The sequence below is a fragment of the Pteropus alecto genome, unplaced genomic scaffold, assembly GCF_000325575.1.
Source record: "Pteropus alecto unplaced genomic scaffold, ASM32557v1 scaffold21, whole genome shotgun sequence".
In the NCBI taxonomy this organism is placed as follows: domain Eukaryota; kingdom Metazoa; phylum Chordata; class Mammalia; order Chiroptera; family Pteropodidae; genus Pteropus; species Pteropus alecto.
The window spans coordinates 3527935-3554174 of NW_006436282.1; the positions used below are offsets into that span (position 1 = coordinate 3527935).

The 26240-nt window shown below is 39.2% G+C and overlaps 1 protein-coding gene and 1 pseudogene across 6 annotated transcripts in view; both read right to left on the reverse strand.

The window, feature by feature from the left end:
• The window catches only part of SLC25A13 (solute carrier family 25 member 13), a 165391-nt gene that overhangs the window by 113724 nt on the left and 25427 nt on the right, over positions 1-26240 (reverse strand). For 3 of the 6 annotated variants that reach the window (XM_006911925.3, XM_006911924.3, XM_025046837.1), the window contains one exon: positions 24236-24378. In XM_006911925.3, coding sequence (XP_006911987.1) covers positions 24236-24378 — 143 coding nt within the window. Of the gene's footprint in view, positions 1-16541; positions 16650-24235; positions 24379-25760; positions 25780-26240 lie in introns of those variants that run through there. The other 3 variants (XM_025046834.1, XM_025046836.1, XM_025046835.1) reach the window with 3 other exon arrangements.
• On the reverse strand, positions 22396-22514 carry LOC112479838 (annotated as a pseudogene).

The following is a 26240-nucleotide window of genomic DNA, read 5'->3' on the forward strand; positions in this document are numbered from 1 at the left end:
CCTACACATCCTCTATTCCCCATTCCTTCTTCTCCTTCCTGTTAAATAACACTGTCCAATGACTTCAGGAGAAAGTGTTTCCTTATCCTGCCAGCTCCCCCAACCCATCTTTTAACCTTTGAGTCATAAAAAAGGCTCTAACCATGGCCGATCCCCCACAAGAGTGATACTGCATCGAGGAACAGAACCATCACGGCTTCTTAAAACGAGAGATAAATCTCTATTTCCATAAGACTCTAGCTAGATACCCTATTATTTCTTAAATATTAATGGATATTATTTTTTAAGCTAAAAAACTATCTCATATTACATTATCTCTATTTTGTATAATTACCAATATCGAGAGCAGAATTTTATAATGTGCATCACAAATATTCTGTATTTTAGTTACATCACGGGTTAAACAGCATTTTGAGATCTATCCAAAGACTTGGTGTTCTTTTTTTAAAGGAAAAGTATGCTAAGTTAAAAACAAACAAACAAACATAAATCACTTTAAATTGGGGACTGCCTTTAAAGGGGTAAGTTGAAAGGGAAATAGAATGACGTTGACAAAAAAAGGGGGGCAAGTAGTTGTAAACCATACTGGAAAATCAACTGAGGTAGGCAAAGTACATTTAAAAAATGCAGGTTTCCTACATCCTCTGTTATTCTTTTAATTAAGGCTGGATGAGAAGACTCTGAAGGGAACCAAAGTTTTGCCACTCTTAGGCTGCCTTTTAGGAAATTGATTTTAAGCTGTTTATTAAGAAAGAAGGCTCAGAAAGAACCTCTGACCTACCCCTTTCCTCCCCAAGAGATTCAGACAGAAACACCTGCTTTAGGGAGGGAGCCTGGGCCTGATCACCCTAAGGACCTTCACCCTGGCATCAGTCAGGAAGACTCTAAGCCTGTTAGCTAGACCCCGCCCCTCCCATCCCGTGTCCCATTGCCTCCGGGCTGCCTAGCAAGAATTTTCCCACCGTGTATGTTCTACTCTTCCTCAACAACCTGTAAATTTCCCATTCTCACTTCTGAACTCTAATACCTCGCCCCAATACATAAAATGTCCTATACACCCAACGTTGCCTCACCGTCTTTGGAATTTTCATGCTTATGTGAATCCCCCACACGCATGTACTAAAAATTTGATTTTCTCCTGTTAATTTGTCTGTTCATTTAATTATTAGCCAGCTGGAAGAACTGGGAAGGTGGGAGGAAATGTATCATTTCTTTTTTAGCCCCCACAGCTTCAACTTTATTAAAATGGCAAATGTAGAAGGATAATGGAAAGATACACTGCAGATAAGAAATCAGTAACTGAAAAACCAGCAGGCACACAAATTTGTTAACTACTATTTTTTAAGTGACCACACTGGCTGATCACTCTGCATAAAGTAGATTGCCAGTAGATAATCAGGTACTTCAAATGCTTCCAGTAGATTAGGCCAATGCTTTGTTTATCTGACTTCAGTCTCCAGTTTGATTGTTCCCTTGGTTTAGAGCTGAAAAGCACAAAAAGTAACCTCCACTTAGAGACCTTGTCAGAACCTAAGGCACAGGACAGCCCGAGGAACAGAATTTTCTCATGCATACTTTTAGCAGATGCCCATATTACCTATGGGTGTTCTTTGCCCAAATAGCACTTTAAAATAACAAAAAATGATTGAGTTAAATGATTTTTTTTTAATTGGAACAATGTCTTTCTTAAAGTGTTTTTCTGAATCTCTGAAGCAAAGTAATGACGATTAAAATGATATTTGAAAACAAATAAAAGGCACCTGAGCACAAATACAAAAAGTGCTACTTTCTTGTATCTGCCAATGACAATTCCCCACTCACTGTAAAAAAATAAACAGTAAGCCAATTTTTAAAAAATATATATAAAATCAAATTTTACTGATTCCTCTTTGAGAAACATTATCAATTCTCAGGAACATGTTAGCATTTCCTTCTGCTTTGGATACACCCAAAAACATTTTTGATGCAATTGTAACATAAGCCCAATGATTTATGCCATGCAAAGCAAAAATTAAGTGACTGAAACAGCCTTTATCATATTTTTAAAAATAAAATTATTCATGGTGAGGGCAAGAAGAAATAGATGTGCACAGGCTTGAGCCAGATTATCTCACACACACACACACACACACACACACACACACACACACACACACCCGCGCGCACACACACAGCCAACATTAATATCCGCTGTGCCAGCTGAATTCAAATTAACCCAATTTTACATGTTAATTAAACCAGCTATTTTCTTCTTATTGTAGTTTTCCTTCTCAAGTAGTAGAGTCTACAACTGATTCCCAATAGACTTGTTCCAACAACAATGACGTATTCATTTACTTCTATTATGACCATACAATACAGTAACTGAGCAGTAATTTTTCACAGTCAATTACATATGTGGTTCTTCATGCTTAAAGATGCTGAAATAATATGTACTATAGAGCCATATGCCCGAATCTCTAGTCTGCCTGAGGCAGTTGCCTGGGTAACACATTTTCTCTCCAGTTTAGCATAACCCTTCATTGAATATCATTAGGTGTCATTAAATAGCAAACATTAACATGAACTTCAATACACTACTTAGATGGAGTCATTTTACCCATGTAAACAAGTCCTCCATCATTTATAAAAAGCTTAAAATTGATTATGCTTTTCTGTATTTAAGACATGAAAAAGAAAAAAAAAGTGCCCACGTGTTGATTCCAAATTGAATTGGTAGAAATTTCTGTTAACATAAAGAACTCAGACCCAGTTTCATAGGAAACTCTTTTCATTGATAGGGTCATATTAGTCATTGTAAGAAAAGGAAGATTAGGTTTTTAAATCTTACTCAGAATTATAAAATAATTCCATCATTTGCCGCTCAGACTATCAAAGACTGTTTTACCCTCTTTTCTAAGCGGTGTTACAGGAGGGTTGGTTAGAGAAGGCGCTAGAGTTTATTAACAATAAATATAATGAATAAGATGTTTAAAAATCAAGACACATAATACACAGAAAGTATGGGATGTACCTTGCTTTATTTAAAATATCTTAAATGCTAAAAATTTAATAAAGTTTCTATAGTTTAGCTATGGCAATATACGGTTTATACAGGCTGCTCTAGAGCAATGCCAGTTTTAAGAGAGGCAATTCCCAGTCATCTCCATCAGTCCCCCATCCCATGCCACCCCAAAAGATCATCTACGTCTACGAAAAACAATGCACTTGCTCTACAAACACAGTTTCCACACTTAGAGCCCTCCCTTCCCGCCTTCCTGACCAAATTACCACTTTTACACCATGGAATTATAATTTTTCTGAGACACATCATAATTCCATGTAAGCCTAAATTCTTGGCCTGTGAACAATTACAATTTGCCCTCTATCATCTGCATTACAAAGGGTCTCCAAATTTTCAATATTAAAGGACACATATAAAAAGAAAATGAATCATCAAATGGCATCCCTACCTCTAATACACTTTCTCACCTTCCCATTACAAAAGAAAAGCAGGCTCCAAAATCCTAGAAGTGGGGCTGGGCCAACTGATAAAGGGTCAGGAGGCAGCCCCAAAGCTGTCCACAGTCAATCTAAAAGTAACAAAAGAGAAAGCTCTGCCCAGAACAAATGAATTGTTTAGTGATGGTGACTGAGGCCCCAGATACAAATACGATGATGAACTGGGATTTTTTTATTTTTCCTTTTCCAACATCTGTTTCCTAATTCAAAGTAAGGAAGAAATGGCCACACAAAATTGAGTGATTTTAGCTTTGGGCGCTTTGTTCTTAGCTCTCACTGTTCTATAAACATTCATGTAGCTATTTGTAAAGGTGAATAAAACTTCAATCACCGTGTTCAGTCCAGGGGCTGAGATGTTGTTGGCAAGGAAAAATTATTTGATATTAAATGTATATTCCATTTTGGTTTCATCATTCTCATTTGAAATGAGGTAACTCATGGGATATAAACTGACAGCAAGGATAAATCTCAGGCAAAATATTTTCAGGATATATTGGATCAGTATAGATTTAGTCATATTTCTGATGCCTCCATGACAATTCGTGTGTTGAATGATTACTTACAACACTACAGGATTTCAAATAAAATTTTAAAAATTAAAAATGTTGTATAAACTGTCATTATTGAGAAAAGTAGCCTAGTAACTTAAGAAACATCGTTAATGAGAACTGAAATAATAAGTGATTTTCTGCTTATAATATTCTAATTAGGTAGTGTGTCTGGATTTTACCCAAGATCCTCAATAAACAGAACACTATTTCCATCCCTAGTCCCAATACAGATTAATTAAAACGTTACTATATGAACATAATTTGCTTGCCCGAGAACTGGCACAAGATCTGGTAAAGAAAAAACATAATTTTTTCTTATAGTTTATGTTTTGTCATCCAAATAATCACAAACAAAATACAATGAATTCACCTGTTAATTCAGGCCACCCATGAATGTAGATTCTCATTAAAATAACCAAAAGCATTTATTATAACTGTCTGAGCCTAGTCTACTTCGGTAAATTTTATTTTACTATCTGGAAGAACCTATATATAAGTGCTGAAAAACAGGTAAGGAAAGAAAGTTTTCTGTCCCAATTGATCCAACGTGGTTTCTCATCCTATTCCACACAGTCTCTGCATCTATTAGCAAGTCTTGTTTCTAAAGGTCTTATAACAATGCCAAGCTTTTTAAAAAGCAGGCAATTACAACGCAGAACAGCAATTGTAAAGAACAATCAAAATTAGAAACTGTTGGGAGTACTTTATGTTTTTGTAAAAGCAAATTAAGCTACAAGACTTTTGAGACTCTTGCTTTTTCCAGGTACAATTATTGCTAATTGTGGAAAAGCAACATCAGCGTCTAATGCTTTTTCCTTCAGTACGTGGGTGACTGTTTTACTTCCTGACTTAAAAAAATAATAATAACACCTCCAGAAGAAAGCACTGATCAGGAAATTATAAAGCGATAGAAAGGGGATTTCAATATGAACTACATGTTCAGCCAAGCCATAGGTACTTTCAAGGGGAGTTTTCCCCAAATGGAAATGCAACACCTTTAGTGAATTTCAAAATAAATAAATAAATAAATAAATAAATAAAAATAAAATAAAATAAAATTATATTCTAAACTAATAACTGGAAGGATAATGTGAACTAAAATTAAAAGAGACATGGCTGCGTTTATTTAACCACCGAAGGCTGTAACTCACCAGACCACAAGCAGAGATGAGAGGGGCAGAAGGGCAGAGCCGAACGGTGCCCAGTCAGCAAACGCTTCAGCCTTCATAGGGTACTGACGGGGAAGGGCAGGAGTCTCAAAAAGGATCAAGACACTAATGCTATGGGTGGTTTTCTTGGTACAAAAAAAATTAATGTTAAAAAAACAAGAACGATCCCACACGATTGTGGTACCAGTCTATTTGGAGAGGATAAAAGTAAAGACCAGAGGAGAAAAAAATTTGCTAAACGTTTCAGTACCTGTGACAGAACAAGACTGCATAAAATGGTACAGTGTTCCTTGGGGAAAATGACAACCAGGGATTTTAACATGTTGAATTTCAATATGGAACCAGAAAGACAGCCTGAGAATCTCATCCCCTCATCATCGTAATAACAATATCTCGCATGCTCACGGCGCTTTATGTATTCAGTTCATTCAAATTCATTCAACAAACACCAACGAAGTGCTACTATGTGCCAGCCACACTGTTCTAGGATCTGCAGATTTAGCAGCAAACAAAAGAGATAAAAATCCCTGCCTTAATGGAGCTTCCAGGCGAATGTGTGTGAAAAAGTCGAGGGGGGACAAAACAAGGAAGTCTTTGTTACAAGATGAGAACCACTATGAGAACCACTACAGCAAACGGGGAAAGGAGTGTCAGGGGTACAGTTTAAAATAGTGTGTTTGGGGAAAGCATCCCTAAGAAGGTGTCACAGGAGCAAAGACCCTAAGGAGGCGACGAGCTTCTTGGCAAAGGAAGTGCAAAGGCCCCGAGGTGACACAGCATGGTGTGTTCAAGAGGCAGCAAGAAAACCAGTGAGGCTGGACCAAAGTAATCAGGGTGAAAGTGAAGGAGGGAAGCGGGGGAAGGAAGGAGTGGCCACTGCAAGGCCTTGGTGGCCACAGTAAGGGCTTTGGCTTTTACTCTGAGCGGAATCAAAAACCATAAAGGTTGTGAGCCAGAGAGTGAAATGATCCAGCTTAGGTCTTAACAAGATCATTCTGGTCGCTTTGCTGAACAGACAGAAGGGATGACTAGATGATGGGAGGCTTGTTAAGAGGCTACTACAACAATCAGAGTGAGAACTGCCCATGCTTTGGACTGTGGTAGTAGCAGCAGAAGAGGTAAGAAGCAGTCACACTGGATGCAGAGCAACATCCCACCACAGTTAGTTACGAATGAAAACAAGAAAGGCTAAGTCATGTAAAATGCAGGTCACATCACTGGGAGTGAATCTAAAGAACTAGCCAACTGGGGGCTACACGTCAATCACTGGTTACACTGCATCACTGAAGAGTGAACTAATAATAGTTTTAGAATTTCAGTTCTTTTGGTGCTCATGTAATACAGTTTTAGTTTTGAAAATGTACACTTAGATGAACTTGCAGAGAAAATTGAAATGAAGCACAACTAGAGTGGTAGGCAGTTTACCGCCCTACTGCCAGTTTTAAGCATCTTCCCCAGCAGCTGGTGCAGCGCCATCTTTTCTGGTGCAGGTTGAACAAGGATTCTATGTTAGAAATCAAGCTGATACGTCTCCTACTAAGTATCTCCTAAAGGGATGCCCTGGTCGGGAAGCCTCAAATGACAACAGTTATAAACTTAAGAGTTGGAAACTTCTTGATAATTTGTCCCATGTGCCTTTATGACACAAAATCAAGTAATCGAGCCTGCCTTGGAACTTGCCTTTGGACCTATTCTCATCTAGGGCTTGCCCCCAGACGTGTGCAGTGGGTCTTTGTCTGTCCTGGCTATCCCTGTCGGTCATCTCTCTCATATCTTCCTTTCTTGTATTGTCTATGTCGGTATAATGAAGCCTGAAGAGCAGCTGCTGCTACTGCCACCCTCTTAAATAGGACAGAAGGAGTTTTACTCTATGTTGAGGATAAAGACAACTAGATCTGATGAAAGATTAAACGTGAGGTATGAGAGAAAAGGAGGAAACAAGGATGTCTCTAGAGTTTGGGTCTGGGCAACTGCAAGATGCGATGTCCTGAGACAGCGAACAGGAAAGGAAGGAAGAGTGCCACTGGAGAGAAGGATCAGGAGCCTCGTTCCGGAAACCCGAGGTTTGAGAGGCCTAGTAGGTAAGCAAATGGAGACCTCGAGGAAGCAGCTGCGTGGACCTGACTCTGGAGCTCAGCAGGGAGGAGAGGGCTAGAGACACCGTGAAATGAGGTCACTCAAGTAGTTAGAAAAAAACTGGAAGTCCCAGGACTGAACCCCAAAAATGGGAGATGAGGAAGAACAAGAAGAGGGGACTGAGCAAGAGCAGCCGGGGAGGTGTGAGAAAAGCCAGAGACCGTGGTGTACTGAATGTCAAGAGAGTACTTTGGGAAGGTGCGAGGCAGCAGCTACGTAACCCTGAGGACTAGTGTTTCAGTGGATTTTGCTCTGGGGCTCTGTGAGATAATACAAAACGTATATACTGGTCTCTGCCCCTGGTTCCCGGCACAGCGCTCCCTAAAACCCTAATAATTTCCTAAATGACAAGGGCACTAGGAGCATCTTTTGTTGTCCTATTTATTCTATGACCACGGTTCTGACAGAGAGCTCCTGAATCCCTTGGTTCCCTGGGTGATAGCAGTGTCTCTGTTCTAAGCAGTCTTTAAGGTGACTCTTGGTGGGCTCCTGGATAGGAGCTCATCACCAGAAAGACCCAGAGATGATTAGAAGTTTGGCATTTTCAGCCCACTCCCATTATCTAGAGAGGGAGAAGGGCTACAAGTGAAGTTAATAATTGATCATATCTACATGATGAGGCTTTCATAAAAATTCCCAAAACACAGGGTTCAAGAGCTCCCAGGCGGTGAGCACACGGTTCTGGGGAAGCAGTGAGCTGAGAACTCTGAGCCCCTCCACAATGCCTTGCCCTGTGCCTCTCTGCCATCTAGATGTTCGCCTGCATCCTTTATCAAACCTTTTATAATAACCTGGTAAAGGATAAGTACACTGTTTTCCTGAGTTCTGTGAGCTGCTTTCATAAATTAACCGAATTCCAGGAGAGGGCCACGAAAACCTCCGATTTATCGTTGATGAGTCAGAAGCACAGGTAACAACCTGGACTTGTGACTGGCATTGGACGTGTGATGGGGGTGAGGAGGGCAGTCACGTGGCACTAAGCCCTTGTCTTGTGGGACCTAATAGATCTTCTCCGAATTGAGTTAAATCGTAGGACACCCAGCTGATGTCACGGAATTGTTTGGTATGGCGCGGAAAGAAACCCCACTTATCTGATGACCAGAAGAATCAGAAGTGAAGCGTTCTGTGTGAGTAGTAAAGGAGATGCACACGGAAGGAGCAGTGAGTTTTTCCTCCTCAGGATCTGAACAAGAGCAGACCCAGGACAGCCGTGGAGGAAACCTGAGGGGACGGAGACAAACTGCAGAGGGCCAGAGGGGCAATGCTCTCGATGAGCTCTGCAGAGAGAGCAGAAGTAGAGCAGAGATGGAGGAGGAGGCAGAGTCACGAGAAGTTTTCCTTAATATGAGAGAGATACCAGAGGGTTTATGCGCTGTCAGGAAAAGATCCCGGCAATGGGAGAGAGAAGAAATGCTGGAACGAGACTTGTGAGTAAAGTGAGAAGGGAAAGCTGACTGAACTCTTTCATGGATGTTATTTTACTGAGTAACAACACCCAAGTGTTCACAGAGCAGGTACCGGCTCCATTTAATCAGATGAGAAAACAGGCTCAGAAAGTTAGATCACTCGTCTACAGTCCCAGAACTTTTAAGAGACTTAGTAAGATGTGAATGTGGTTTTATCCACCACTATCCATGTTCCTTCCACTGTGTGTTCCTATTTGAACAACCCGTTCTGTCTGAGGGCAGCGGTTCCCAGAAGAATTGAGGTATGTAACATAAAAGCCCTTCTCCTGCGCATGTGGATAAGGGAAAGGCGGGCAGACGGCCTCAGAAGCATTTGGTGCAGGGAAAATGTAAAGAAGTAAAAGAATATCCTGAGTGTAATTACAGTTCATCTAATTCATCACGATGTGTCTGGTTCTCTTTGACAAGAGCCCTAACAGATGGTCTGGAAAAATATCCTTATGACTCAAATAATGTACGTATTAAAAGCAATGGTCTGTAAACTTTAATGGCTATTAGAACAAACTGGGGAAATGATTCAAAATGTGTATTCTTATGTTACACAGATATAAAAAAAATAAGTAAGATGTCCTTACATAGAGTGATCTTCAGGACATATAGTTAAGTGACAAAAGTGCGGGAGGAGAGAGAGAGAAAATATGTTCTGGGAACTAATATTACACACATGGGGACTAATATTACATCAAACTGACTGGGACCTGGGATTAAACGTTATTACATATTACACACACCCAGATTAGACATTATTTCAGGCTGTCTGTGGGAGTGTTTCTGGATGAGATTAGCATTTAAATGAGAGAACCGAGTAAAGCAAATTGCCCTCTCAAATGTGGGTGGGCATTGTCCGATCTGTTAAGGGTTTGGGTAGAACATAGAGATGGAGACAGGTGGACTTGCTCTCTCTTCCTGACTTACTGAGCTGGGACGTTCATCTTCTCTTGACCTCAGACTGAGACTTAAACCACCGGCTCCCCTGATGCTCAGGCCTTTGGATTCGGACTAAATTACATGACTGACTTTCCTGGGTCTCCAGGCTGCAGATGGCGGATAGTTGGACTTCTCAGCCTCCACAATTACATGAGCCAATTCCTTATTATAAATCTCTCCCCCTCTGTCATTTCTCCCTTCCCTCCCTCTCTATATTGAGAATCCTAATACACATGCACCCATACACATACATACCCTCTTTCATAGGAATACATCCATAGTATATAGAGAGTTTGCATAGCTGCCTTTTGGGTATGAATGGGGAGAGAAATACAAACGTGAATATGCATACATACAGCTTACTTATATTTGAGAGAGAAATACCCTGTGGAAGAAGAAACTAAAGGAAATAAAAGTGAGCTCTAAGGAAGAAGAAAGACAGGATGAAGGGACAGGCATGGTATGTTAGACTTCTCTGAAGATATCTTGCTTCTGTTATACAATTTTGACTTAGGAAACATATGTTTTACATATTCAAAAATTAAATTAAGTCTAAAAGGAAAAAAGCAATCTCTAAAAATTAAAAACAAACTGAAACGAATGAACCTAACCAAATATCAAGTTGGTGGCAAAACCACACGGAGAAACGAATTATTTCAAATAACCTTAGAACACAGTATTTTCACTGTATAAATTCAATGGGATACATACTAAGCACAAAGAAAGCTGAAAAGAAATCTTAAACTTCATTCACTATCTAATTGTTAGCAGCAATACCAGTCTTATTATTTTAAGTATAGTCTACATCTTGCATACATGTAATTATGTGAATGTTGCTGGTAACTAAGACTTTCAATGAAAGAGTAAAAAAAAAAAAAAAATCAAAGAAATAAATATACTTTAATTTTGTCAACTGTTTAACTTTGAATCAGAAATATCAATATGAAATGAAGACTTTTTTCCCCGCGCTATCTACTGAAAAGACCTAAAAGCAGTAACAACCTAAAAGAAAAAATACACTTACCACCCAAATTGTGGTCTCTAAACACAACTGCCCATTAAGAAGAATAAGGGCTCCATGGAGGAGTGAATGATTCTAGGTCTGGAGCAGGAAATACACAAAATAACATCCTGTTTTGCCAGAAAGCAAGTAAGCTATGACATATTAATGGAGTCTATCAGAAAGGACTAATGAAAAAATAAAAGGGTTCTCATTGGCCAAAGATGTGATAAACACATTTGATTAAAACATGCCAAATATATATTTAAAAAGCGTATGAGTTCAAAAAACTCAATATTAAAAAGGCTCCCATTCCCACAAAAAACAATCCCCAAATCGCTGAACCTTTAAAGTTACTAATTACAGCACCAATTCCTTATGCTGAAAATTGGCTCTGATCAAGCAATTTGTTTGACTCCTGTGTCTGTCTAACCCAGACCTCTCCCTGGAAATCTATACCTAAACATCTAACAGCCTACCTTTCTAACTGCATGTTTAACAGGCACCTCGATATATTTTTTTTAATTTATGTATAGTTGGTATATAGTATTAGTTTCAGGTGTACAATATAGTGATTCGACATTTCTATACCTTACAATGTAATCATCTGTCACCATGCAAACTTATTGCAATATTATTGAGTATATTCCCCTTCATGATTTTCGCCCATCCGGCCACCCCTCTCCCTTCTGGCAACCATCAATCTGATCTATTTCGATGAGTCTGTTTTTATTTTGTTTTGTTTGTTTGTTTTAGATTCCACATGTAAGTGAAACCGCACCATATTTGTCTTTCTCTGTCTAACTCATTTAATTTAGCATAGATACCTTCCAGGTTCATCCCTGTTGTTGCAAATGGCAACATTTCATTCTTTGTTGCTGAGTAATATTCCATTTGTGTGTGTGTGTGTGTATCACATCTTCTTTATCCATTCATAGGCATCTCAATATTAACACGTCCTACAGAACTCTTAGTTTTGCTTCCAAACCTATTCTTCTCCAAGAATTTCCTATGTTGCTCAGATTGCCCTCTCTCACATCTCATATCCAATCTATCAAGAAAATCCCAAATCCGACCACTTCTTACCAGGTCTACAACTACTACTCTAGTCCAAAGATGTCTGGCCTTTCTTCTCCTCCTGCCCACTTCACTCTATCCTTTACAAATCAGTTAGGAAGATCCTTCTAAAATTTAATTCACGTCATGTCAGTCCCATGCTCAACACTCTCCAGTGACTTCTACTACACTTGGAATAAAATTCTGTAAGATCTTTAATAGGATATAATCTGGCCCCTGGATACCTTTTTGGCCTCTTCCACTTTCCTCCTCCTCATCAACCTCTAGCCAAACGGGTCTCCTTACTGTCCTCAAACATGTCAAGCACCCTCCCATCTCAGGCTCTGCATCTGTCATTCCCTCTACTTAGAAAGCCCAACTCAGATTCTCACATGGCTCTGAGGGCTCTGCCTAAATGTCACATTTCAAAGAGGTCTTGCCTGACAACCCTGTTGACCACGGCACCCCAGAGCCCACACACAGTCACTTGCCATCCTCTCCCCTTGCTTTAGTAGATACAGCTACCTGCCTCGGTCATAAACATCTATTGGTTCACGTTGTCTATTTGCTATGTAAGAACACAATGTTTACTGTTTTGTTTAGAACAATGCCTGGCACATAGTTGGTGCCAATAAACATTTGTTAAATGAATTAATAAATCTAAAAATAACCTAGATTTTTTAAAAATCAAGATTCTCTCAATTTGTAACCCAAGGCCACTTTATCTTACTATATATGCTTTATTACAGAAACTAAATTATTCTACAATTTCTATGAAAGTGAGTCAGTTAGCTTCTTTCACTCCTTACTTTTCGAGGTTGAAGATCCCAAAACCTTTATAGCAAATTGCAATGGAAGCCTTACCCTCAAAAACCTTCATTAAAGTCTGAGAGCTTCATTCTATTTAATAGGAAGTGACTCATTGACAATTATGTCACAATCAATGGGAAAGTTAATAGGCACTAAATCTCAGGTTACACTTCAATCCTCACAGTTTATCGCAAGACTTAATTTAAGCCACTGCCATATCCTGTGCCTACAACACTGACATTGGTAGGGAAACAGATTTGCAGGTAGCTGGGAAACAGTGCTTACATTTGATTTCTTTTCTTTACAGTTTTAGATCTAAGTTTTAAACACCTATGGTACCAGTAAAGCAAGACCAAACGAGGAAAGTGGGAGGGAACAGTATTTGCGCTCTCACCTTCACATACTGGGAAGAATGGAGAGGTGCTAGCCTGGTAAAGATAAGTATTCTGAGAACATGGTATGCCATGGTACCTCAAGGTTGAGTCTAAGGATAGAAAAAGGGAAAAAGTGTTCTGAAAACTATTCCTGGGTTAAAAAAAAAAAAAATGTGAGGACAGCTTTTCCTAAGTCTGGTGGTAAAGATGATAGTTGGCCAAAAAGTCTTAAAGGGTAAGAATCTTGCAAAGGGCATCGTAACTTTTAAGTAAAGACATATGCTCAGTTCTCATGCAAAGCTCTATTTTTAATATTCTTCTCTATACTTAGAAAGTTCCATGGTAGAGCAGGTAGGGCACAAATCAAAAAGAACTAAGTACAAATTCTAGTTCCAGAATTCACTAGCTATGTAATTTTGAGCAAATTATTTTAACTCTCTGATTGTGCACCCCCATCTAAAAAAAGGGGGGCAAAAGTACCTAGTCTAAGGATTTGTTATGAAGATTAAAGGAGAAAACAGGTGGAAACTGTTAACACTGGGTCTGGAACCCTCTCCTCTGTGTGCTCAGTAACTATTTGCTTGCCTTGTCCTTTAGTCTAACCATCTAGGGAAAAACAAAAAAACACACACACAAAAAAACAAAAAACCAAACCAAACCAAAACAAAACACAGCAGAGCTCAAATCTCACAGAATAATTTTACTTTAGAAGTTCTTCAAGGAATAAAATTGCCCCTCCCAAGGCCTCCTAGCCTCTCTGCAAATACCCCTATCTCCCAGCACATACAGTGTGGAGTCCACCGGAACTAATTCCATTGGGTCCTTTATCCTGTGCATGTTGACCTCCACCGGCAGCCCAAGACCCTCTGCTCACCCTTTTATCACCCACATCCAATCCCCATGGGCTCTGCATTTTCTTTATTCTTTTGCCATCTCCCAAAAAGCCTTCCGTTGTGCCTTCGAGATTTCACAATTCATGATGAGCAAAATCTCATCCTCAATCTCTTTACTAAAGGAAATCCTTTTCAGAGGAATCCTTTAAGAACCCCTCCACATTCGTGCTCCAACCAATACATGGTTCTCCCTTGAGGATGATCTTTCTTCCGCAGCCCCCTCCTTAAACAGCGAGGGGCTCTCCTCTGCAGTACTGGGTTGCACCAGGCTTACGAGCAGGGTAGGTGTACTCCTTCATTCTCGTTGTGTCTTCTAGACCATCCCCCAACACTCCTGCTCTCACCCCCAGTTCAAATACTTTCATTATCTGACTATACCAGCCCTTCTTGTTTCTGTCACCTAAGAACAACTGATCTGTATCCCTCCCCACCACCCCACCATGTTTTAGCTTTTGGCTCATTGACACACTCTCCAATCCTACTGCTACCTTAATTCTCAGTATTTTCAACATACTTATCCTTCAATATACTAATCCCTCAAACACCTAGGCCTCCCAATTTCTTGAACTCCTCTCGTCCAATGATCTTTTCTCTACCTTTCCTTAGTCATTCACTCCCATGGTCAGACTCTAGACTTTTGCCACTATCAATAACTGCAATACCTCCCTATTCTCACTTTTATGCATCTCACTTTTTGGCCACTAACTTCTAGTCTTCCTGCTCACGCCTTCTGATACCTCAACTTCAACAATCTTCTACCACATTGAAACCTGCAGTTCAATAAGCCTACCACCTTCTCACTGTCTCCTACTCCAATATCCTCTCTTTACCTCTTATCCATAGTAAATCTATAGTCAATCATTACAATTGCTCCCTTGCACATCCCTCGCCTCTGTGGCACCTCCGGCTCTCGATTATTCAATGGCCATGTCCTCAACCTGGGATGTAGCCAACATTTCCTACTCTATGCCAGGAGCTAAGCAGCTGAACTCAGCTGGAGAGCACACAGCCACACTAAGCAGTTTCACTTTGAATTTTGTGAGCACAAATCCTCAGGTGGGCCTCCGGCAAGTCCTGCCCAGCCATGCTATGTTCTCTCGTCCATTTGCCCTCCCACTTCCAGACGACTGTTTAGTAAGTTCTTCTCTCTCAAAATGCCAATACTTCAACCCTCATCCTCTCTCTCATCTATTTCCCAGAGAAAAACCAAGAAGAAAACGTTCCCCAAATCCTACCACTAAATTTATATGACATTTTTACTCTATATTCCACTTGCCCTTCTATTTTTCTAGCTCAGTATTTCTCAAACTTTTGGATTTCAGGAACACTTTGGACGCTTATGAATTATTGAGGTTCTCAAAGAGCTTTTATTTATGTGCATTATAGCTATCATATTTACTATGTAGAAAATTAAAACTAATAAATTTAAAAAATATTTATTATTACATTAAAAAGTGAATAAACCTATTACACAGCAATGTAAATAACATATTTGTACGAAAAATAACGACAGTTTCTAAAACACATAGTGAGGAAAAAAAAGTTTTATGTCTGCAAATCTCTTAAACGACTGACTTAATGGATGCATTCAGTCCGCTGTAATATGTTGTTTTTGTTGGAGGATATGAAGGATTTCAGTCTTACACAGACTCATAGTTACAGATGGAAGGAGTATTTTAATAGCTTGTCTGTCTAGTTAATTGTGGATATTCTTCTATGATACAACACCAAATCTCAACAAGTGATAGTTTCTTAAAAATCAGTTGCAATGTGGAAGCTGAACCTGCATCCATGAACACTTCCCATTCTGTTACATTAAAATCCACGGGTCTGCTTGTACCTTGAATAGATCTTTTACACATGCATGATTCTGAAACAACATTTACTTGGTCATCTGGAAAACATGTTTCCCTAAGTTATGCAGATCTTCCGAATGTTGGCACATCTCATTATACTATATTTAAAAATCACATAATTAATATCAGCACTAATTACATCAGAAAAATCTTTAAGTAATGGGAAACTGTCATGTGAGAATTTTAATTCTTTCAAATAAGTCATTCTTATTAAAAAAAAAAAAGTGTTCCATGAAAAAAAAAAAATAACTAGCTTAACTGGCAACTCAAAACACTGCTCAAGTGCTGTTCTCCAGACAACCATCAGACGACAGTGAGCAAGTCCTCATGGACACTTCCCATTTAGTCACTCAGAATTTTAAAGTGACATCTACTTAAGGGTGAGATTTAAGAAAATCAATATTTTTTTTACTACTTCTTCAAGGCCACTCTGAAGCGGAACTGGCGGCATCATCATCACCACTGCTGCTGCTGAGAATGGGTGGTGGGGAAGAGCATGACGGCTCACAGTGTGTGACTTAGTGGCACTGTTTCATTAGAGATAGGGCACCAGCCGTTTTACCCATCGTTGCTTTTAGAACCATCAGTTCAAATACAACACAGCGAGTAAGGCAGATCACATCTTAATGTTATCATGTCAACAGTCTGGACCTCATCAACTCCTTGAAAAGGTCTCAGACTCACAAGAGGCCACCTCCCACACAGACAAGACACTAGACTTTTCTTTTCTCCTACAGTGTGTCAATTCTCCACTGTCCGCAGAGTCATTCCCATCGGGATAAGTGATGCTTAATCTACTCACCATAAAAAGACCCTCTTTTCTTTTCACCTTCTTTTCCCCTCCAGCTATGGTCCCATCTCTCACCTTCCCTTGACAGCAAAACTCTCCAAAGGACGGTCTCGATTGGTATGCAAAAGAACAAAGGGGAAGAAAGGGAGGGCTATCCGCACACAGGAATGAGAAGTGAAATCAGCACCTCGTCATTAATCAACCCTTTCTGGAATTAAAAAGAAAATAATCCCAGGCACCTGACATTCCTAAAGGTTTTCTAATATACCAGCAACATAATACAAACCTTTTTAAGAATTCTTTTTAATTCACCCCTCGCAGACAGTGTCTAGCCACCACATTGCACGCACCCCCCCTATGATTTCAGACATCAAATATTAACACAAAGTGAGTAATGCAAAAAGAAAGGGGGTTAATCAGACACCTTGAGAGAAAGAAAAAATAACACTGATTCAATGAGAGCTGCTAATGAGGCTTTTTGTTTTGGTAGATTAATTTGGGAGTCTGATGACTAAGAAGAAAATTTAAGCTTCTCAGGTGACTGATGGTGATTATTACCTTTTTTTTTTTAATAAAGAGATGCTTTTGCTTAATACTATAGTTTATGAATTTCATGTGTTAATATGAGATCTGTGTCCACCCTAGCAGTGTAGAAAACTTTCCTTATTAGCAAATTGAAAGGCCTCCTCTTATTGATTCCGGATTGTATCTGACAGATGATGAGCACTGCAGACTGTGAACTGCTGATGTTTAAATACATTACCCTAATACTCTTTAAGCATTGCCAATTGTAAACCTCATTAACTCCCAGCATGTGGCCAAGGCCTGGATTTCATCGTGACAGCCTCACAAAGTGAAAACAGGTATAGAAAAATGATTGTGTCATCAACAACATTATATGCTCCTTCACCCTGTGAAGTATTTAAAAGGCCTTTTTTTTTTCTCAGAAGGAAAAATAACAAACATGGGAAAGGCAGAGAATACACTTTATTTATATAGACACACATTTTAAAACTCTAGACTTCTGTTTTTTCTTCTTTGACACCCTTATTCTTCCTACTTCAAATGGGCACTGTTGCAGGACTGATCCTCCACATACGGAACAGAAAGAAATGATTTGTGGATATTGATTCCACTGCCACCATTTTGATTCAACAAAATGAGTGTTGGTAATGTAGTACGTTGGACATGTCAGCTCCTCATTAAGTAACCAGAATTTCTGACATTCTGGGCTGCAAAGAGGTACCACACTTAAGACTGGAAATGTGTATGTGGTAAATTTGTACACAATCCTAGCAAACCAATAGATACCAGATCCACCCAGTGCCCACTCCACACAGACAGGGGTCAGAGCTGTAACACGCAGGCAGCATCCTGAGTCCAAGAGGCCAGGCGCCCAACACCCCCAGCTTATACAGGCACCACTTAGTCTTTCCAGGTGAGATCAGATACTCCTGGAAACACACTTTGAGCTTAAGATCTTTCCAGTAAGACAGTTAATAACAAAAACAAATAACAAATGGAAACATGTTTACAATGCTCAAAGGGACACACTCACAACATTTATTTTTACCTAGATAGCTATGTGAACAATGTATAAAAATCACACTTACATGATACACAAAGAAAGCTTCATTCCTATTTTAAACAAAAACATAACAATCTAAAAGACATATCAAAAATTGTACAAACAATCCAACAGCAAGCAAGGTGAGAAGGTCTGAGAAGCCTTTAGAGACCTTTGTTCCCTCCTCTTCCCCGGCTTTCTCATCCTCACTCCCGCCCGCCAGATGCTGGGACAAGCCTTCCTCGCCTATGACACCCACTAAACAAAAGGTGTCCAGGCCTGGGCAAAGTTTCTTCTTATCTCCCACAAAGTACCTCAAAAAATGAGTATGCCCATCATTAAATCTATTAAAACAGTGGAATTCAGGGAAATCTAAACATAACAGGCAATTAGAAGGGAGGAGCAGAGAACCAGTGAAATCACAGCAAGCACGCTGCAGCATAGGCAAGTTCTGCCAGTCCTGACTCAAATCCCCCTTTGACAGCGCTCCATTGCTCTTAGGATAAGAACCCTTAATTCTTAATATGAATTAGTAGTTCCTACGCAGCCTGCCCACGGCTACCTCCCTACCACCATGCCCTGTACCTTCCATGCTCCAAGCATGCCAGCCTCTGCATTTCAGAACACCCTTGGCAATCACTGTTCCCTCTGTCTGCAGTGCTCTGTCCCTTGTCCCCCATACCCTTTCTTCAACTCCTAGAGCTCAAATGGCACTCATCGGGAAGTCTTCCCTAACCTCCCAGTCAGCACGGAAGCCCCCCTTTACCATCTCTCACACCATGCTCCTCTTTCACATTCATCACCCATCAGTTCACATTTTTTTTGTGGTTCTCTGATAAACACCTGTCTGCTCCACTAATTTAGAAGCTCCAAGAGGGCACGTGCCATGTTTTTCCACTCACCAGTTATCCTCAACATACAGAACAGCCAGGCACAGAGATGGGGTTCTCAAACAGCTGTTAACGACAAACTGTACAGCACTCTGAGAGGAGCTCACATCATGGAAGGCTGACCAAGTCGCAGTCTCATGAAACATTAAATTGGAATCAGGAGTGCTCCAGAAAAACTGGATCCCTTTACCATAAGTTCATGTGGTACACAGGTGGTTAACTTCCATGCCTGGAGTTCATGGGGACCAGAAGTCTGAAATCAGAGTGACAGTGGGGTCACAGCCCCTCCAAAGAGAGATTCATTAGGGGAGAATTCTTTGCCTCTCCCAGCTTCTGGTGGCCCCAAGTGTTCCTTGGCTTATGGACGCATCACTCCAATCTCTATGGTTACTCCTGCCAGGGTCTGTGTCAAAACTTCTGCTTCTTATAGGGACACCTGTGATAGCAAGTAAGGCACTGATAATTCAGGGTAATATCATCATTCCAAAATTCTTAATTTCTGAAACTTACTGGATTTCGTTAACCAATGTCACCATTAAAAAAAAATCCTTAATTTAATCATATCTTAAAGAAACTTTTTCCAAATAAGGCTCCATTTCCAAATTCCAGAGATTATGACTTGATATCTTCAGGTAGCCGTTATTCAGACTACTACAGTGAGTAACCTAGAATATGAACTAGACCTTCTATTCTCTCAATAGTCTTGGGCTTTCATAACATTACAGAGTAAACCCTTCTGAGTAGCTCTGCCTAAGTTTAGTCAACAAATAGATGTGAAGCAGAGGCCAGATATTGGACTAGATACTGGAGATACCAAAAATGCAGGACCTGGTTTGCACACTCCAGAAACCACAGCTAATGGACAGTAGTACCTACCTAAAAATCAGTTATTTAATTTACCATGACCTCTGGGTCAGCACAGCTGTCACTATTTTTAAATCTTAAGGTTGTCAATCTATAAATTGCTTTTCAAATTTTAACAAAGTTATGCACTAAAATTCTTCTGGCCAGTCAAGCTAGGTGATTATGGCCCCAAGAGCCTGGCTAAATGAATAAAGCCTACTCCAGTGCTTCGCCATTGTTTGCTGTGTGTGTTGTGCTTCCGTGGGCCAACATGTGGCTTCTGCCATGTAAGTTTTTCAAGGAACAAAGGTTGATTTTAGATAATAATTTGTGACTATGAACTTGACAAATGCCATGCTTCAAAAAAAAAAAAAAGAGAGAGAGAGAAAGGAAGGAGAACTAAAGGAATTCATAGTTTTACACTGAGAACGAATGTATGGTTATACCTATTTGTGAAGTAAATCCTGAGGAGCTGTGTGTCTGGGTTAGGATTAGGGAAAATGGCACATCAACATCTGAACAGGCCTTGGGCAGGCCCAGGCTCAAACACTGGCCCTTTGCTAGTAGCATAGTAAGCATAAACACCTTGGAAGAATTCTTCAACTTGCTCAGCCCTTTTGGAAAAATTACCACGATACACATGGTGTGCGATAAAATAGTTCTACCCTAGACCCAGGAATCTTTGTCTTCTAATTTCTTTCTAAGGAAGTAATCAAACGGAAAGGGAAAATATCATATGAATGAAGATATTCACTCCAATACTACTTATTTTAGAAAATTAGAAACTGACATTACTCTATAAGGGCATGATTTCATAAAGTATGGTACATTAATTTGATAGAAAATGGTGAAGCTATTTAATACTGTTAATGTGAACAGCATATGAAGATATGAAAATTGACTGATATAGTCTAAAAGATTATGAAGGAGAATTATAATAAAAATGAATTCAAATTATAAAAAATATCAATGCAGGTTAAGAAATGATGGAAGATACTAAAAAGTTCAAAATATCTCTGTCAAGCTGAAATTATGGGTGGTTCTTTTCCCTTTTAAAACTGAGTTGTTCACTGTTAATACTCTTTTCACAACTAGAAAAGAATAAGTTAGCTGAAGGGTAACAGATTGAGGCCCTCTACGATTTTCTCTGTCACAGTAAAACACAGAGGTTTAAGATAACACAACACCTTAAAGAAAATGTCAGGTTAAAGAGGACTGCGAGATTATGAGAGAAGAGGCAGTTCCGAACACTGCAAATGTCAGGGTCTTGACAGGCCTGGGCACCTTTTTGGCAGTAAATTGTTTGAACACTGAGAGCCTCAGCAGTCTCCTCTGTAAAACCAGGAAAATAAAGCCAACATTTCAGATTTGTTATAAGCTTTTGAAAATATATATATATGTTATGTTTTATTATACATGTAAAATGTATGTTACAATGTTGCATCTAATGAATTTAAGGCATCTAATGAATTGGAGATGGGGATGGAAAAGAAGGCAAAATACATTAGAAGGTATTATGATTATACGAATTAATGCCCCTAAATGTATTAATGTAATTAGGAACCAAAATACTGAAAGAGAGGAAGAGATACAAAATAAAAGACAAAGAAAAAATCCTGTAATGTTAAGTTTAAACAGGAAATGTCAATACGAACTTTTGATTTTTTAAAGTATATTTCCCAGCTCTTTCTACTAAAAGTCAGAGAAGCAGTAGCACCCTAGTAATAATAAGCCAGTGCTCAGATCTTTGTTTCCAAACACCAATCCCAGCTAAAAAGGGCTTCTTGGAGAAAAGAGTGATTTCCAGAGGCAGGAAAAATCCAAAGTGAGCCTAGAACATCCTATTTACCAAAAGCAAGGAGCACTCAAAGGCTAAGCGTACAGGAGCCAGCTTGAAGGGACACCCACTGACCACGATAGGACAATTTTAGCATCTAAGGGAATAACAGTAACAGATTATAACACATTGAAGTTAAAATAGATAAGTCCATGAATTTATACTGATGTAAATGGTTAAGAGAGAAAGAAAAGAGAAGGGAAGTAAGCAAGCTTTTCTTTACCAAAGAATGGTAAATAGGATAGAATTTTAAAATCACCAGTTTTCATACCCCATTGTAATAACTGATTCAAGAAAGGATTATTGTGAATACTAAAACTATTGGGTGAAATATTGCTGGGAAACAGGATATCCACACATTGTTAAAGTATTCTATCTACTAATTATAAAACAAAAGTGGTCCCCCATACAATGGAAATATCTAGTGGATACCACCTTAACTAAGTGACCAAACTTAGCATCTTCAAAGCTGGGACAGCATGCCTCCTGAGAAGATAGAGCAGGTATACAGAATCTCTCCTAACCCCAAAATGTAACATGAATCCAGGCAGGCATGAAGACACAATCAGACAAGTCCAGAACATGGGACCTAAACAAAATAAATGGGCCTGGATTTTAAAAATCAATGTCATAAAAAAATAATAGAAAGCAAGGGTCTGTTCTAAATTAAAAGATATAACAGCTAAATGTAACAGAAAAACTTAGACTGGATCCTGGATTTTTTTTTAATGCCTACAGCACCTGGTCTTCCTAGGTTGTCTTCCATCCAAGTACTAACCAGGCTCGTCCCTGCTTAGCTTCCAAAATCAGACGAGATCGGGCACATTCAGGGTGGCATGGCCGTAGACTTGCATCCTGGATTTTAGAAAAAGGCAAGGAAGCATTTGAGAGTGGGGGGTGAGGGGTGGAGAGATGGTATATTTGAATATGGACCGGATATTAGATGATATTTGACATGACTGTTAATTCTCTGTAATTTATAGTTAAATAGTCCAAGCACAAAAGGAAATTATGTGTGTGCCCGTTGCGTAAAGAAGAAAGGATGTAAAACAAAGAGCACAAAGGTGGAAAAAATGTTAACAATTAGTCAATCTAGATGATGGGTATGTACTGGGTGTTCATTGTATCCTTTCAAGTTTTCTGTAGTTTAAAGAAATTTTAAACTATCAAGAAAGAAAAAAATTTGATCTTAAACACTGAGTTAGATCATTTATGTTGCATGTGAGGTTCATCACCTTTCCTCTGAATCCTGAGCACAGAGAGTATGGAAGCAACCAAATTTTCTCAAAAAAATGTTTGCTAGGATAAATCTGTATCTTATCTAGTTTTTGCTTCAATAGACTGGTATGAAATATACCTCAGCCTCTCCCTGCACTACTCTATAGAGGCCCTGTGAGCGAACGAAGGCCTACTCATACACGATGTTCCCTTACCAAGCAAAGTTGCTACCTTGGGGTGGAGATGGAAAACAGAAGTAACTGCTACTAGAACAAAGAGAGAAGGCATGATCCAGCAATCCTCCAGGATATTACAGAAAGTATACTTGCCAATTTCCTCCCACTCCTTTCCACTCTGCAAGATCTTCAGTTTAGAGGAGGTTATTTCCATGCAAGATGGGACAACAGGTTCATATATAAGAAAAGGGAATGCTGGTAAAAACTGAAAGTATTTGAAGTACACCAAGAGAGTTTACTTTGGTTATATCTCAAACCGATGCATGTGAGAAAAGCAGACACGTGACAGAGAGTTCTGAGCTAGAGAACACCACCCCAGAATGGCAGATAACTGCAATCTGTCAAAGGGGGTGCTGGCAAGCAGTGTGGGCATATGGCTGGGTCTACTACAGTTTACATAAAGAAAGCCTATTCCTGATTATACTTGGCTATTAGGGGTAGTCACTAGTGTTCATATTAGCAAGAATTCAAAGCCCCAAATTCTACACTACATGATGAAAACCAACTGCAATTTTATACGGCTTAGGAAAGACTCATTTTAAAAATGTAAATGGAGAAGACTGGTAGGGGGAAAAAACCCAAAGGCATTTTGCAAAATGTTTTATTTAATCTCAGATGGTTTGGTCTCTCCCTTCCAGCTTGGCAGAACAACTTTCATGGGGATTTGGAATCATATTCTTCTGTTATTCGTATTTAATCATGCGTTAGATTTAAAAGCTATTTGAGCAGAGAAATATTATAGAAAAGCTATGTTCTTAGAGCTATATTTTACATTTACTCACAATTTTTATAGTTGCCTTGAAAAATACCAACTTACATATAGTAAACATACTGGTATATCTTCATACCACTTATCAACAATAGCTCTGTGAAACTATAAATAGTTCTTTAAACTATGTCAAAAAAATACACACATAGAATCCTCAGCTGTGATAAGAACACTAAAGAAAATATTAAAGTATTATTTCTAAAATAATGTATTGATTGCAATAGGTAGAAAAAATGATGCGCTTAGGAGATGAGACGTGTGTTTACAATGACTTCCTCATCATTAAAGCAACAGACAGTTGTTTCAAACACAAAAAGTTAAATGAGATCATTAAAAATAAACATACCCATCTTTGGTCTGGTCCACTACACCACTTAAAAGCTCCACAGTCTTTGGATTCGGCTGGCTTTCTCCAAAAATGTTCAAATATCGAGTGACGAAGTCACTGGGAGACATGAAAAATTCACCATTTTTTTCAATGCTTGCATACTATTTAAAAAGAGAGAGAAAAGATATTTTAGTCTCAAAAGTATACAATCATAAGATGAATAAGTTAAAAAGCTGAAAATATTCAAAGGATAAAATATCAGATATGATAATATTCTCTTCACAAAGACAGTTACTTCCCATCACTTCAAAGAAAAACAAAAACAGAGTTTGCCAAATTTAACGTTTATACCAGTGGTTCTCAACTGAGGGCAGCTTAGCCTGACCGTCCAGCTTACAAACACCAATGTCCCAGCCAAATGCAACCTACAAGAACTAGTCTACTCTATTTATAACCTGCCTTTCTGGGGTGGAGTTCTCTAACTCTGAGCTTCCTCGGTCTTTATTTTCCCCATAGGGGACATCTGGCAGTGTCTGATGATAATTTTAATTGTCGTAACTTGGAGAGGAGGGATACTACTAGCATCTAGTTGGCAGAGGCCAGGGACATCGCTAAACACTATCCAATGCATGGGATGCCCCCATAACACAGTGATCCAGCCCACAACATCAGTAGTTATGAGGCTGAAAAACTCTGGCTTACAGAAGTTTGGAAAGACAACTATGGCTTGTTCTTTAACAAGGACATATAGCTTTTATTAAAAGTAGGACTAATTATAAAGTCCTAGGTAAAAACAACCTAATTCTTTTGCCCATTCATGCTTCAAGGGCATCAATGATGTAAGAAAGGATGACAGGCTGAGCTGGAAAATAAACTACGAACTGCACGGCTTCTTGTGGGATTTTATGGAAGTGGGTATGAAATGCTGCTCTAGTTAGTGTCCTCTTCATTCTAGAGCAGAAATGGTCAACAAGAACTAGGTGGCACGCGATGCTGTGTCGTAGCGTTCCCCCAGGTCGTACCTTTTGTGTGGTACATTCCAGCTCCTGTAAGTGGGAACTTGCTAACTCCTGCTCCATGGAGCCCCAGGGACTGTGGGAAATGCTGAGAAACGACCTGGGGATCCCATGATTTCCTAACGGAGCAGGAAAGAGTCTCTTGATTCCAGGAACGGAACAGTGATTTAGGTGGACAGTAGTAGGTGGGAGGTGAGGACAACGAGCTATACAAAGAACAGAAAGAGATGGGTGACAGGAACCACACTGGTGGCCACTGTGACGGGGGAGCACAATGAAGTGAGGTACAATAATAGCGTCTCCACTCCAACTGTAACCCCAAGGTTAAGCCTGATTTAAATTGTTTTAAAAAGCCACTTCTTATTTCTACATTTTAATTCCAATGAAGGATAAGCTCTTGCTTAAATACTCAGTAACAAGCTTTGGAGTCCCTCGGGCACGGGCTGCCCTGAGTTCTCCTTCTGCCTCTTACCACCTGCATGACCTCAGGTAAGTAACTAATGCTTTCTGGGCCTCTGGCTCCTTACCTATAAAATAGAGATAACAACATTACCTCCTTCATACCGTTGATCCTAGAAATAAAGTAATAATCATGTAATAATCTTAGCACAACATCTTACACACAGTAAGCAATTTATAAATTTCTATATTACTAGTTTTATTTCACATTTTTTAGCATAATACAGAAGAAAAGCTCAAAGATGGCCTACTAATCCATTCTTCAGTTAGCAATGAATTCAGCTTTTAGAAAATGTGAAAGAATTCTATTTTGATTTTCCTAAATGAGGCAAAAACAAGACTGAAATATAAAGGAAATGACACTGCTAATTACAGCAACACTGTGATTTTGAATTACACCTATGTTTGCTTATCGTAGTAAAGAATTAACTTAAAAACAAAATTTAACTCCTCTCCAGTAGAGTTGGATTATTTCCAGTTTGGAGTATTTTTAAATAAAGCTAAGGTAACCAGCCGTGTATATAACATTTGTGCAAATTCCTGGCAAT